The sequence below is a fragment of the Schistocerca cancellata genome, chromosome 1, assembly GCF_023864275.1.
Source record: "Schistocerca cancellata isolate TAMUIC-IGC-003103 chromosome 1, iqSchCanc2.1, whole genome shotgun sequence".
NCBI classification, from domain to species: Eukaryota; Metazoa; Arthropoda; class Insecta; order Orthoptera; family Acrididae; genus Schistocerca; species Schistocerca cancellata.
In genome coordinates, this window is record NC_064626.1 from 363,978,164 (window position 1) to 363,994,613 (window position 16,450).

At 37.8% G+C, this 16,450-nt stretch overlaps 1 protein-coding gene across 1 annotated transcript in view; it reads right to left on the reverse strand.

Annotated features, from left to right (window-relative positions):
* LOC126174576 (nucleolar complex protein 2 homolog) overlaps nucleotides 1-16,450 on the reverse strand; it is a 157,869-nt gene that overhangs the window by 125,998 nt on the left and 15,421 nt on the right. Inside the window, exons 2-3 of the mRNA XM_049921046.1 lie at nucleotides 8,785-8,984; nucleotides 1,519-1,619 (exon numbers count right to left, since the gene is read on the reverse strand). Of these exons, the coding sequence (XP_049777003.1) occupies nucleotides 1,519-1,619; nucleotides 8,785-8,984 (301 nt within the window). The remainder of the gene's footprint in view (nucleotides 1-1,518; nucleotides 1,620-8,784; nucleotides 8,985-16,450) is intronic.

The following is a 16,450-nucleotide window of genomic DNA, read 5'->3' on the forward strand; positions in this document are numbered from 1 at the left end:
ATGGAAGTGAAACATGGATGATAAATAGTCTGGACAAGAAGAGAATAGAAGCTTTCAAAATGTGGTTCTACAGAAGAATGCTGAATATTACTTGGGTAGATTACATACCTAAAAAGGAGGTATTGAATAGGATTGGGGAGAAGAGGAGTCTGTGGCACAACTTGACCAGAAGAAGGGATCGGTTGGTAGGACATGTTCTGAGGCATCAAGGGATCACAAATTTACCATTGGAGGGCAGTGTGGAGGGTAAAAATTGTAGAGGGAGACCAAGAGATGAATACACTAAGCAGATTCAGAAGGATGTAGGTGGCAGCAGTAAGTACTGGGAGATGAAGAAGCTTGCACAGGATAGTGTAGCATAGAGAGCTGCATCACACCAGTCTCAGGACTGAAGGCCACAACAACAACAACAACAAGCTTATGAGCAACATTCTGGGGCATCCTCAGTGTATCTGCAGATTTTCTGTGAATTTCGGGTTTTAACTCATTGACATAGGTGCTTATGGAAACAAAAAAGGGCACTGTGGAGTCCCTTCAGTACAGGATGTGTGTATGTTAATTGCCTCATGGAAATCTACTTTTCCCCTCTTTAATCAAACAGATGAAGAAATTTAGAGCAATGAGTCTGCATTACATTTAAAGTTTGCTTCACCTAATAATTCTAACAATGGTTTTCAACATATCAAAGTATATACATACATAGCTTAATTGATGGTTCTTATGTGGAAATCAAAACACAGTTCCTGATCTCACCTGTAGCAAGTCTGAGTCTGTTATTGTGGTTGTCAACCACAAACATATATTAAGCCTGAGAGTATCTAAGAGATGACAACCAAAATCTACTATTAACACTGACTGCAAAGCTAGAGCCCACCCAATGGTGTCATATAACCATGGTACCTAACTAAAGGTCATATTGTGTTGTCTGGCTTTGAGCAGGATAGAACATTGAATCCCAAACAGTTCTCTTAGACCAAATTTTACAAATCTTTGCAATTGGTACATTCCCACAATTTTCAATTGTCTTTACTTCACTCATACTAGCACAGGTTTCAATTAGCTTGGCACCAAATGGCATCATACAGAAACTACTGTAATGTAATTGCAGTATTCTACTAGAAGGGTCACATTACACTGCTATAAATCCAAAATTCCAAATGCTTTTGCATCACAGGTTTCATACACACACTCATTTTTGTTCACATTCAGTTAATATTCCTTACATACAATATTTTACTACAGGGGAATACTGAGCACTAAAGCATTCCAGATCTAAAAAAAGTTATGCTGCTAATACCATTTCAGAAAATCTATATAAATAAATATATAATTTGTTGAAGACATTCACTGTTCCATTAAAATTCTTTTTTTTGTCTCCCTTTCCTCATTTTGCAAATTTAATAGAAACAAAGAAAATTAATTTCACAGTATGGTAATTTGGATATATTCATCACAAATCTAAATTCTTACAACACATATACAAAAACAATTAATATCTATTATAAACATAATACATACTTATCAGTTTTCAACTTTTCTCGCCACTCCTCTACCATTTTTAATGTAACAAGACCTGGTGGTTCTGGAACAGTTTCATCATCAGTTTCATCACTTGCCACCTATGACAGAAAATATATTTTTATGACACTTTTGAGATAATAAATCTGTCAAAACCAAACGATCTACTATCATCCAAGAGAAGTTGTCATTACTTAACAACCTACATATTGAGCAACACAGAGAAATTCATAACAGAATGCACCTTTACATACTTCCACAGAGAACTTAGCTAATGTATGCAGAGGCACAATAACAAAAAACTCTATATGCAATTGCAGCCTTTCTCGGCGTATTCCACTGATGAATTCTTCTCAGGTTATCAGCTGAGAGGTGGTGTCGTCTAGTCACAATGTTTCAATGAGTTTCATACCCATCATCTTCTGTGAAGACGACACCACCTCTCAGCTGATAATCTGAGAAGAATTCATCAACCAATAACTCTATTTTTATAATCTTATTTTGCATCCTCAGAAATCATTTTTATTAAGAAATATTCCACATTATAAAGGATGTGGAAACTGCTGCTTTGCCAAAAGTTTGCAACGACCCAGTTTGGCATGAGTTCTTTTAGGTAGAATGTTTCACATCATATACATGAAAGTCAGCTTTATACAGATTTGAAATAAAATATGCAGAAAACTGGAATCTGTCTACACATTACTGATACTAACATTGCAATTTTTTTTTAAATTTAACTTTTTACATTGCAATAACTAATAGTCTAATTTTTTGAAAGAGATGCAACATGATCTACAGGACATCTAGTGAAGAATGATTGCATCTTACAATGCAGCGGGGATGATACAAGCATCCATTATGGCTACAAATTTTTGTAATGTTTTACCATTCCTCTCCATCTCTATAGCTGAGTGATCAGCATGTCTGACTGCCATGTGAAGAAGGAATTTTTCCTTGGTGAGACGACTAGAATGGGGTCCACTCAACATCATGATGACAGCTGACAAGCTACTTGAATGGGAAGTAGTGGCTCCAAGGTCTCGAAATCCAACAACCGCCAAGAGAATGTCATGTTGACCCTTTCCATACAGCATTCAAATGGTGCCATATGTCAGAGGATGATAGGTCAGCTTGGCACTGTATGGTCCTCTGGGTCTGATTGTAGAGTTTAGTTCTAATCAATACACTGAAAGACTCCCTATGTTGCCTAAACTGAAACTATCATGTATAAGCCAGTCAAAACTGAAAGCAATACTAACATTTTTTTAGATAAACAGGGTGCAATATAGACTGAATAGGAGCAAACAATTCAGAAGTACTACCCAAAAGTTCCAGCCACGCAGAAACAACAAATACGGGACAAACTACTCAATTTGTGGAGGAACAAATTACAGATTCTGTACCAGAACAATATAATAGCCTACAATGCCATCTCTGTAAAGCACTTTTTAGCAGAAAAGAGTATTCTGCACTCAGATGTCCCCAACATTTCCTTCTCAGCAAGAAAACTGTGTCGATGGTCACGCATTTTCAGTATGTATATGAAATGTACAACAAAATAACAGAGCTGTTGCAAGGAAATAACAACATTCCTCTAAACAATGGAAGATACAAATTCAATGGTGCATAGGGAGAGGAAGGTTAATAACAACCCAGTTGAACAAGATGGTTTTCAGGGAGATCACACCTGCACATACCAAGCCCTCAATCTCATACCCTTCACTGAAAAAAGCTTTCACAAGAAGGTTTTAAAACATATATAATATTTGTTGATTTAATCCACGATGAAATTGGGTCAACCCCCGAGAAGGAGAAAACACAGGTGGTGGAATATAATATGTGACCAAGCAATAGAAGAAAGGACCAATGCCTGGAAAAACTTCAATAGTCACAAAACATCAGAAAAATGGCAACAATTTCTAGTAATCTGAAAACAAACATCGAAAACTATTCGGAGGGAAAAAAGAAATTATGACAAATGGCGACTAGATGAGATAGAACAAGACTTTAAGAAGAACAACACCAGGAATTTTTATAAGACGTTTAAAGAACATATTGCAGGATACCAGCCACCCAATCTTTGCTTCAAGAAACCGGATGGTTCACTAGAAACTAACACGAAGAATAACTGCCAAATCCTCGCAGACTATTTCAACAAACTTCTCAACTGCGAAAGACCTACAGAGGATGTTCACTACGAGACGTCTACACCAAATACTGACGCTAAACCGCCAACCATCAACGAAATAGTAGAAATTATCAAGACACTGAAAAACAATAGAGCCCCAGGAGAAGATGTAATTATTGCAGAACTATGGAAACTAAATGATGAAAGATTAACAGGAAAAAATTCACAAAATCATATTAAACATTTGGGAAACAAAACAGATCCCTTCTGAATGGAAATGCGCACTCATCCATCCACTCCACAAAAAAGGGGACAAAACTGAACCAAATAATTACAGGGGTATCTCACTCGTACCGGTCACATATAAAATCCTGTCAAAAGTTCTCATGAATAGATTAGAAGAACAAGCTGACCCACAAATAGGAGAATACCAGGCTGGTTTTCGCAAGGGATGATCATGCATAGAGCAGATCTGGAATCTGAAAATGATTCTCCAGATGAGAAATACCCGAAACACAGTGGTTACTTTTGTAGATTTTAAAAAGGCCTACGACTCAATAGACAGAGTAGCGCTCTGCAAGACGCTGGAAGAATTCAGCATTGACAGAAAGACAAGAGCAATCATTCGGGAAACATTAACTGACACAGTCTCCAAGGTTAAATTTATGGGGGATATCTCGGAACCATTTGCAATCCAAACTGGAGTGTGACAGGGTGACGGACTTTCACCATTACTCTTTAATATCATTCTTGAAAAAATTATTAGGACATGGGAAAAAGAAGTCAAAGGAATCCAAATTGGCATTAGAAAAGGTAATAGATTCAATTTGAAGTGTTTAGCTTTTGCAGATGACCTTGCAATCCTCACAAATAATAGAAAAGAAGCCACTAACACCATAGAGAAGTTACACGAAATTGCACAAAGAACTGGCCTGCAAATCTCATATGAGAGAACCCAGTACATAGAAAGAGTGCCACAAGACAAATTGCCTATTGTGACAACCCATGGGAAAATCGTACAAGTACCACATTTGAAGTACCTGGGAGAAATCATCCAGCCATCAGGGATCAACCTAAAGGCCAATGAGGAAAGAATAAAAAAACTACAGAAAGCATATAAACTCACGTGGAACTATTATAACAAAAAGTCCATATCCATTAACGCAAAATTGAGGCACTACAACACTGTCGTACTTCCGGAGGCACTGTATGCATCTGAAACAACACAAATAGGTGGGCAAACTAAAATCAAAGAAATAGAGAAACAAGAAAGGAAAATTCTCAGGAAAATTTTGGGCCCGATACGAGAGCAAGGAATCTGGATGAAGAGACCAACATCAGAATTATACAAATACACAGACAAGATTACGGATACAATAAGGAAAAGAAGAATGCAGTTCTACGGACATATCCACAAAATGAATGAAAACGGAATTTCAAAGTGAATTCTTAAAGTCATCAACTCAGGCAGGGGAAAAACAAAATGGATAAAAGAAGTTGAAGAGGACCTCAGACAAGCACACATAACAGTAAACGATGCAGAAAATAGAACTGAATTCAGGAACATCATCAAAAAACATAAATTTGACACCACAACACAGAAGAGACCAGGATGCAAATGGACAGCGGAGCGAAAGAAACAACACAGTGAACACATGAAGAAAATTTGGGCTCAGAAAAAACACAAATAATCATCATAAAGGAATTCAAGTTCAAACGCTCTCTTAAATGGGAATAATCGAAAATAATAATAATAATAATAATAATAATTTGTTGATTTAACAGCAATTATGAGGGTACTCCTAAAGTTCCTAGAAGTATCCCTGGTACAACTCTAGCTCAGCTACTAAATAATATGTTATGTAATATATGTTTCAAAGTTATTCTAGAGAAAAATCAGCAAGCAAATGATTCTGAAGTTTGCTTACGCACATGGTAGCCAAAGAAAGACTATAGATGAAACTGAAAGAATATGGAAAGACAATAAATTTTCAATCTGGTGGCAGTTTAGTTTAGTTTTTTGCATGTCTGTGGATCATATTTCCAACAACCTATCATGGTGCAGAACATGTCAGTAGGTCTTTGAATAAAATACTTACTTGTACTCTTGTTAGTAGCTGCTCAAGTCTACCAAAGTAAAACAACGTCCACGTTTATATCTCAATAAAACAGGTGTACTGCCAACTGTAAATCAATTTAAATGAAAATCTGTAAAATGCAACACTACCCTTAAGTATTTGGGTGTCACACTTGAAAGGTCCTCGACTTGTTGATTGCATTGACTAACAGCAGAGCCACAATGTATTTAACAATGCCACGCAGCTTGTGTTCACTTCAGTTAATATCTGTACATTATTCAGGAACTTGGTACTGTTGGAAACTCCCTTAATATTATCCATAAAAGGAAAATTACATTAATAATTTTAATTAAATGAACATAGGGAAAGCAGGCAACAGTAGACAGAGATTATCAAAAGAAGACAAAACGCTAGTTTTTGGAACCAGATGTTCCTTCATCTAGTTATGGACAGTCCCAAGCTTTCCTCCCTGATTATATCCCAAGTGTGACATCTGACAAGCTGCAATCCCAATAACAAGCAATAAAAACTGCACAGAACTTCCTAATTACGGATTTTCATACATGCCATAATGGTAGCAAATATGGATCAAGTAAGCACCGTCAGGAGCACATACCGATCTACACATCCTTTGATCTGCTCGCTTCCCACGCCCGGGTTCGATTACTGGCGGGGTCAGGGATTTTCTCTGCCTCGTGATGACTGGGTGTTGTGTGCTGTCCTTAGGTTAGTTAGGTTTAAGTAGTTATAAGTTCTAGGGGACTGATGACCACAGATGTTAAGTCCCATAGTGCTCAGAGCCATTTGAACCATTTGAACCTTGACATATGTGACAGACAGCTCACAGAATCCACACAAACCATGGAATATGTGAGGACTTTCTTTAGAACTAGAAAGCAGCATCTGATCTACATTGCAGTTGCAGGAAGATATCCCAGACCATCCAACACATCGTGCAGGTGTGTACTCTCACATCACATCAAGCCAACGTGAAAGACTTCCTCTGACTGACTCTGGACACTGTTGTCAACACTGACAAATTAATTTTAATGACTGTTTCTCCATTTAACGAGTGTGCTGTATATGTAATACATCTGTACTGTATGTTTTATTTTTCATTGGTACTACAGTTTTACATTTGTAACATAGTGTATAACACCACCATGTGTTCCACCATATGCTAAATAAAAAAAAAAAACACACATTTCTTAATAATTATAATTTAACATTGCATCATGTGGCACAATTTAACATCGCTATTTCATAGAAAGATGTTTTATAAACCCCTCTTAATCTGCAGACAGAAGAATGTTTGTTGGTTCCTCACTTGGGGGTTAAGGGACTAAACAGCAAGGTGATGTAGTTCCTCAGTTAATATTTGATTAAATTATGGAAACAAGAGTAGTGTAAAATCCAGGCACTGAGTTGACACATCAGTCAGCTCCCCGCGAATCCAAGAGAATGATTACCCACATAGCTCCACATCTCTTTATCAAAGAGGAGGCCTAAAAATTGGAACTGTGCAAACATATACAATTCCGGATACTCAAATAGAATTCTGGATCATGATGGACCATGGTACAATGAGAGAAATGCCGATCTCATGTTTGTATTGCGAGCTATATCAAATGCAAAAGTCAATGACGCACAGCATGGGAGTGACCAGTGGTCTGATGGAGGTCACTAGCTCATTGATGGTGAGGAGGAAGAGTAACACTCAGCATGGAGCCATGTAGGTGGTCATTCTCTTAGACCCATGGGGAGCTGAATAACATGTCATCTCAAACATGAAACGAACAACACAGCTCCCCACCATCAAGGAAGTAAATATACGGCCATGGTGTGGGAAAATACAAACAATGCCCTGGAACCCACCTCCGTGAACAGTAATATTTTGGATAACATTCCCCTCTCATGCTCTGTCCATTTCGCTTCTAGCCAATGATGTGGGCCCATCAACAGCAGCAGTAGGAAGTATAACCAATAACTCTTCACCAAATGTACAGGAAAAATCCCTTTCTAACCTATGACTGCTGGTAGCCACAGGAGTTATAGCCAATAATCCCATTCTTCACCATTAGTGTGGGAATATTTCTCTTACTTTCCAATGACAATCGCCCACCAATAGTAGCTCAAGCTGTTGTTTTTTTTTTATTTTTTTTTTACCCAATAACTCCACTTCTCCAGCACAAGTGCGGGAAAACTGCCCTTCACAAGAGAAGGTGACACTGGTCTCTAACAGTGCTTGATCTACAGTGGACACACAAGATCCTGAAGAAGATCCCAGCAGATGAGCTGAAACGTCAATTTTTTTAAGAAATATGATGTGACCTAATAATCCAGAAGATTTTAACTTCATAATTAGAAAGTAGCACAGTTTAATCTAATACAGGTATAATTTGACTGTCAAGGAAGTAGGGCTCTTGTCCTACTGTATCTAATGGTTGGTAATTTGATAAATTATGTTCAGTTTTGTTCATGAAAAGTCAGAGAGAAAGAGTAACATCCTTTAAAGTTTTGAGAAAACAGACCGGTCGTAGAGGTTGGTAGTGCTTAAGAAGTACATTCATTTTAATTTTCTGGTTTCAGTTAAATGTTGAGTGTATATTTTACATATATTTTTAAATGGATATATCTGCTTGCTAATGACAAGAAAAGCTTTACAAATTTTCTGCCTTATTGTAAAATTAGTGTGTTTAGAGCATAGTTGCTGAAAGATTAGTGTAATTTGTAGAAGTCTAGTAAGGCTTTATTTTACGACATTTTAATTTTTATCAACTGGTGTTCTATTAAATTGAAAAGAGAGTTTACTTGCATGGATAATATTTGAAGAATTAATCTTTTTGATTAGAATTGAGTAATATGATAGAAAAAGGTACAACTATGAAGCAATTTTAGATTCTTGTTTGGGTTACTGATGTCAAATAAAGGTTTTATAAAAGGTTCTCTTAACTTTCAGTTAACTTCCAGTACATTCCACTTCCCTAACTCCATGTACTATCACTGTTCAGAAAGAATTAAAACCTGCAGTAAATTTTGTGTTTACTTGATTGTTCTTACCTCCAATTCATCAGGTGGCTTGTGGACATCATCTGCTTCATCATCTGATAACTCACTATCAGACATGTCAAGTTCAGGTGGCAGCTCTCCCATTTTTTTAAGGGACATTTCATTACTCATAAACTCTTCATTGTCTGTATCACTTGTGTGTTCAGCATCAGCACCATCAGCAACAGCATCATCACTGTCACTTATATCCTCTGAACAGAAAGTTCTATAATTAGTTAACACAGAAGAGCCACATCAAAAAATGTGTATCAGAAGATAGCAAATTTTAGTCCTACAGTTGCAACAATATAAACATCAATTTTTTTTAACAGGTGACTTGTCCATATCCGTAGCTGGGTGGTCAGTGCAGCTGACTGTCATGCAGGGGATCCAGGTTCGTTTTCTGGTACTGCCAGGGTGAGAGAAATGGAACAGAGTGCACTCAAGCCTTATTGGCCAGCTGAGGAGCTACTTAACAGAGGAGCAGCAGTTCCAAGGCCAAGAAACCAACACCATGATGACATCACGGCCCTCCATATTGCATCCAATGATGCTATTGGCCGAAGATGACATGGAAATCAATTGGGCCAGAATGTGGAACTATCTTTACCTTAACTAGTAATAGATTTGACATTATTTTCAGAAGGAATCTTTTTCTCTGCACTGGAGTAAAATGACATTTTAAAAAATGCCTGTTATCACATCGATACACTTTTTTTTTATATATTTGCATGCAGTAATGTCTGTCTATTGTGTTTTTGATGGATGATGAATGTAATGTACGTACTAATGGCAGAAAGAAACTTTTATGTTGTATAATTACAGTTCACCAATTTTTTTATTTTTTTAAAACTTTGCTTGTACTGTGACACCTTGCAAATTGCCAAATGTCATGGTTCTATGTCAGTGGGAAGTACACTATAGTTTTGATGAGTGAGTTTGCACATATCAAAACATGACATAAATGGCTGAATCTTTTGATTGTGTTAACTTAAAACATTAGATTTCTTACACTGCGAAGAGACTACAGACTTCAGATTGTCACAAGAATTTGAATTTGCAGTGCCAAACTGTTTGAGGGGAAAACGGGGATTAACAAGCACACAGACAGCTGGACAAAAAATGACAAAAAATATTATTTTATTATTTTTGTGTGATATAATTACAAATTAACAATTTTTGGATTTTTTCCTTTATTTGTGCTGTGAAACCTTGCTTCTTGCCAAATTTCATGATTCTACATCAATAGGAAGCACTCTACACATTTTGATGACTGAGTTTTCAAGTATCAAAGTATGTGATGTAAGTGGCCAAATCTTTCCATTGCACTGACTTAGAAGGTTAAATTTTTTATACCATCAAAATTTTTCGCTTCTCCAAGTGACCACAGACATTAGTGTGTGAATATAAACTTGAACCTCATATGGCAACCTGTGCATGAGAAAAAGGGCTCTTAACAGATGGACAGACAGATAAAAAATGACAAAACAATATTTTTTTCGTTTGACATAATTACTGATTAACAATTTTCAGATATTTTCTTTTGCTACTTGCCAAATTTCATGATTCTAGATCAACAGGAAGTAACTTATAGGTTTTGATGAGGAAGGTTGTGAGTATCAAAATATGTAACATAAATGGTCGGGTCTTCTACACCGCCAAGGAACTATCGACCTCAGTATGTGACAATAATTTTAACTTGATAGGTCTCCCGATACCTGAGGAAAGAGTTCTTAACAGTCGGATGTACAGACAGACAGATGGATAACAAAGTGATCCTTTAAGGGTTCTGTTTTTACAAATTGACGCACAGAGCCCAAAATGAAATGTCCAAGCTTTAGTCTATCAAGAAGCTTCATTACAATGAAAATCCTGCTGCACAGTGAACAATTTATTCTGGAAACACAGCCTAGAGTATTTCTTTACTACATTTTCTCTTCCAGGAGTTGTCCTAGTCTAGCATGACATGCAGAGAGGAGACAGTCTTTGGAGTTTGGGTGAATAAGATACAGGTACTGGGAGACTGAACCTTTAAGCTGAGCTATGAGGCATGTTTAGATCCACAACTAGTCCAGGTTTGGATCTCAGTTTAACATACAGTTTTAATCTGGACAGAAATGATGTTACAGGCAAGCAGTACGAAATGTAAACTTTCAAGCAAGGAAATCATGAAAACAACATGTAAGTAAAAGAACAGTGCCTTTTATTAGAACTTATCCAGACCAGACACATAAAGAGTTTGTCCGTTTCCAAAAGGCATTTAACATACTTTCTGTCCATTCAAATTAGGAATTAACAGCTTCTTTGATTTAAAGTATTAGTGTAAATAAGTAATCAACCAGAAGGTTTGCTTGAACACCACAATGCCACTCTTGGCACTGCTCTATGGCAGTTGAGTACCCTTGCCTTCCTCAGATGTCCGAGTTAACTTAGTCATCCAGTTACACTGTGTAGTGTCAAGTGCCCAACTACCAGAACCATAGTTTTTAAATATTTTTCAATGTAATTTTACTAAGAAAAATATCAACTAATGTTTTATCTTTGAATCCTGAGAATTGTCTTTATATTAATGAAACTTTCACATTGCTGATTTTTTCTTTTGTCACTAGCATCAGCTTGTTTTTTAACTTGAGCCAGACAGCTTACACAGCTTTCTCTCAATAGCACTGCTTGAAGTTAGATGTATGGTCAAATTGATCTACTTTCTTATTGTAAAACTTTTACTAACTGAGTAAATCAATGGTACTATCCACTGATACATGCAATCAATATGATGTTAAATTATTACAACATGCAAATCAATTCACATGTGAATAAAAACGAGGTAAATTACTGATTGTTTGTTCTCATTTGTATTTACTGAACCCCCTAGTGATGAGACTACTAATGACGAAGTTCAAGTATCCCATGCATATGGAACAAGGGTCTGCTATGGTCTGGCAACAGTAAGAATAAAACAAAAAGTACCATTACATCATCCAATTGAAATATTTAAAAAATGTCCCTCCCATCTGCTTGTTTTTATTATTCAGGTATATAAGAAGTAGTATCTACAATTTAACATGGAATCAGAAACAGCACACAACCTGATTCCTTACATATACACAATGGTTTGTTAGATTTGAAAGTAACAATAAGTGACAGAAAATATTTGAGTTGACAATGAATTGAATATTTCACCCAGAAGGGACAGCATTATGAGAGCTGTTACTGTTGAGAAATACAAGTAAAACAGTCTCTGCATCAGTCACTAGTTTCTTTTGCCACTACTGGTCCACACAACTATCTTCAGGTGTAGAACCGTTTATTTACATGGCTGGGGTTAGTGAAGAATACAGACATCTTTTCACAATCACAGGCTCAGGGCAGTGTAGGTTTTCTGTGTCTTGTGCTAATGTTAGAAACTGTTTATCTAGAAAAGGCACTTTAGAGGTTAAAAAATATGAATTTCTGACAGTGAATTGTAAATGGTCTACATACTATTGCTTAGATACACAGATTAACTGGTGTCTACATAAATATGTTTTTCATTTTTAAAATATGAACGGGCTGTGCCAGAATAGTGACATGTGCACAACTCAGTTATTATATTAGGTAGTTGTAAACACATCAAAAAAAGTTTTGCATCACCTCGGTTCCAAGCGTTCCAGAATCTGTACAGAAAATTGGAATAGAGATCAACATAAAGACATTTCCACCCTTTATATTGCTCATGAAAACCATACATTGCTTGTTGTACCACCATACAGCGAGACCTTCAGAGGTGGTGGTCTAGATTGCTGTACACTACTGTACCTCCAATACCCAGTAGCACGCCCTCTTGCAATGATGCATGCCTGTATTCGTCGTGGCATACTATTGACAAGTTCATCAAGGCACTGTAGGTTCAGATTGTCCCACTCCTCAATGGCGATTCACGTAGATCCCTCAAGAGTGGTTGGTGGGTCACGTCATCCATAAATAGCCCTTTTCAATCTATTCCAGGCATGTTCGATAGGGCTCATGTCTGGAGAACATACTGGCCACTCTAGTCGAGCGATGTCGTCATCCTGAAGGAACTCATTCACAAGATATGCACGATCGGGGTGTTAATTGTCGTTGATGAAGACGAATGCCTCGCCAATATGCTGCCAATATGGCTGCACTATCGGTCGGAGGATGGCATTCACATATTGTATAGCCATTACAGCGCCTTCCATGACCACCAGCGGCGTATGACGGCCCCACATTATGTCACCCAGTGTGTCTAAAGCGTTCAGCCTGATTGGGTTGCCTCCAAGCACGTCCCTGACGACTGTCTGGTTGAAGGCATATGCGACACTCATCAGAGAAGAGAATGTGATGCCAATCCTGAGCAGTCCATTCAGCATGTTGTTGGGCCCATCTGTACTGCGCTGCATGGGGTCGTGGTTGCAAAGGTGGACCTCGCCGTGGAAGTCGGGAATGAAGTTGCGCATCATGCAGCCTACTGCGCACAGTTTGAGTCATAACACGATGTCCCATGGCTGAGGGATCCTTCGAGCCACAATCAGTAGGTAGCGGTCATCCACTGCAGTAGTAGCCCTTGTGCGGCGTGAGCGAGGCATGTCATCGACAGTTCCTGTCTATCTGTATGTCCTCCATGCCCGAACAACATCACTTTGGATCACTCAGAGACGCCTGGACATTTCCCTTGTTGAGAGCACTTCGTGGCACAAAGTAACAATGCGGATGCGATTAAACCACAGTATTGACCATCTAGGCATGGTTGAACTACAAACAAAATGAGCCGTGTACCTCTTTCCTGGTGGAATGACTGGAACTAATCAGCTGTTGGACCCCCTCCATCTAATAGGCACTGCCCATGCATTGTTGTTTACATCTCTGGGCAGGTTTAGTGACCTCTCTGAACAGTCAAATGGACTCTGCCTGTGTTACAATATCAACAGTCAACATGTATCTTCAGGAGTTCTGGAAACCGGGGTGACGCAAAACTTTTTTTGATGCGTGTGATCTCAGTATGTTCAACTATCCAACTTTTTTTTTTTTTTTTTTTTAAAAAAAGCAGAAGGAAAACAAACATTTAACCAATATTTTTGTATCCAATGCTGCAGCACATTCATATTTCCCAAAAAATAAAAAGTTTATATAGCTACCTAATATAATACCAGAGTTATTCATACCTCAATACTATGGTCCAGCCCATTCATTCATAGTTTAAAATTGAAAAACATGTTTATGTACACACCATTTAATCTTTTTTCTATGTAACCTATGTACAAACATATCTGTAGCATGCACAGTATCTTTGAAGTGACAATGTAAATGTAAAGTGCAGTAGGAGTGCACACATCAATCAATAGTATGCAGATCTTTTACGACTCTGCCGTCCCTATAAATACAATTCACTGTCAGAAATTCATATTTTTTTAACCTCTTTTTAGAGCCTTTTCTAAATAAACAACTTCCATCATTAGCAAAAAATGCAAAATAAACTACACTGCCCTTGGTCTGTGACTTTGAAAAAACATTTGCACTCTTCACCAAAACCAGCCACGTAAATAAACAGTTCTCCACCAGAAGATAACAGTGTGAACCTCCGAAATGTGTAGTGGCATAATAAACAAGTGCTGGATGCAAAAACTGTTTTATTTTTATTTCATACTGAATTGAATCCCACCTACACTTACACTGACAACTGCACCCAACAAAGCATTATAGAGTACATAACCATCAAATTAAATACATAACTGATGGAGACAATCTCAATAATGAACAGTACAATGACTCACCTATATTAACAAGAAAATCAATTTAAGTTCAAATGATAAAGAAAGAGGGGTTTAAATAAGAAACACAATCCCTCAAATATATTGACAATATACTAACTCATGCCATAACAAGAACTGCAAATGTTGTTTCAATGGCTGTCATAGAAACATGCAGATCCTGCAAATTTTCGAACAGGGATTTAATGATATTTGGAAGGCACATGAAAAGCAATGATTGTATAGTCTGCAAAAGACATTTAAAGGGAATGTTTTCATCCAGTTTCTCAATGAACATATGTGAGGTCTGTTCACAAAATTTCAGAACATTCGTAATTTTGTGCCAATGGTGTGTTGGAGCAAAATGCGGTCGACATCCCTACACACACCTGTGTTTAATGTGTAACTGTCAGAAGTTTCATTGTTGTATGTCTGTTAGTTATTGTTTGGTGCTATATTAAGTGGAAAGTTGTGCTGCACAGTTTGCAAATTTCAAGATGGCACAGTTAGAGGAGCCATGCATCTGCATTAAATTTTGCATGAAACTCAAGAAAACCTTTACGGAGACACACCAAATGATGCAGGAAGCCTATCATGACGAGTGCTTAAGCCATACTCAGTGTTATGAATGGTTAACATGGTTTAAAAGTGCTCGGACATACGTTATAGATGACCCTCGTTCAAGACTTCTTCAAAGTCTACTGACGGTGCTCACGTCAGGAACATCAATGAAATTGCGCGTGCCAATGAAAGACTTATTGTCAAAGAGATAGCAGAAGAATGTAACATTTCAATTGCCATCATGCCATGAAAGCCTGACACAACATCTTGGAATGCATTGCACTGCCACCAGTTCTCCCCACAGCTCCCGAGTCAAGACCAGAAAGATTTTCACCTCTCAATCTGCAAAGAGTGTTTGGATCGCACAAATGAGAATGAAATGTTCCTTAAGAGAATCACAACTGGTGATGAGACATGAGCCTACAGTTATGATGTTGTGATCAAGGTTCAATCTCCACAATGGGTCGGGAAAGCTTCTCCAAGACCACAGAAAGCTCCTCATGCCAGGTCATATGTCAAAGCCATGTTGCTGAGAGAAAATGTGAGAAAGAAATGGCCTGAAATGTGGCGAGACAATTCTTGGCTCTTGCATCACAATAACACGTCTGCACATTCATCTCTGTCAGTGCGTGACTATTGCATAAAAAATGAAATCACTGTGCTGCCTCAACTTCCACACTCTCTCGACCTGGCCTCTGCAGGATTTTTTTTAATTATTATTTACAAAGTTGAAAACCCATTGCAATGATGAAAATTTGCAACAACAAACAAGATAAAAGAAAATTCGCACTGATCCAACAAGATGCATACCAAAGACGGCTTCCAGAACTGGAAACATTGTTGGAAGTGGTACATCAATTGTGGAGGAGAGTATTTCAAAGGAAACCATGTACAAAAAGTAAAAGGTAAGAGTAGAAAATTTTTGGGACAAAATTCTGGAATTTTTGGAACATACCTCGTACATCATAAATTGCATTACGGAGTGCTTGACAATCTGACAAATGCTTTCATTTTTTACCTCTTTTAGTGTGTTCAGCCAGGTGTAGTCATAGTCATCATTATAGCAAGAAATTTCAACAACCATTCTTGCTGTCATCTTCACACCTGTACACAGCTTCACTGCGCTCCCACCCCCAACCTCTCCCCAATCACACACTTCTCTGAACTACATAGATGGGGGTTATCCTTGCAACACATCCTTCATTCCTGTAATCCTCCTGGTCTCCATCTCCATTAACCTCCTGCAATCACACCCTCTTCCCCACAGTCTTCCCTTGCTCTGTTCTGTCACTCCTTCCCAAATCTCTCCTCCATATAATCATACTTGTGCACTGCGCGATCTCACCAGATCCGGTGCCCATGCGTCACAT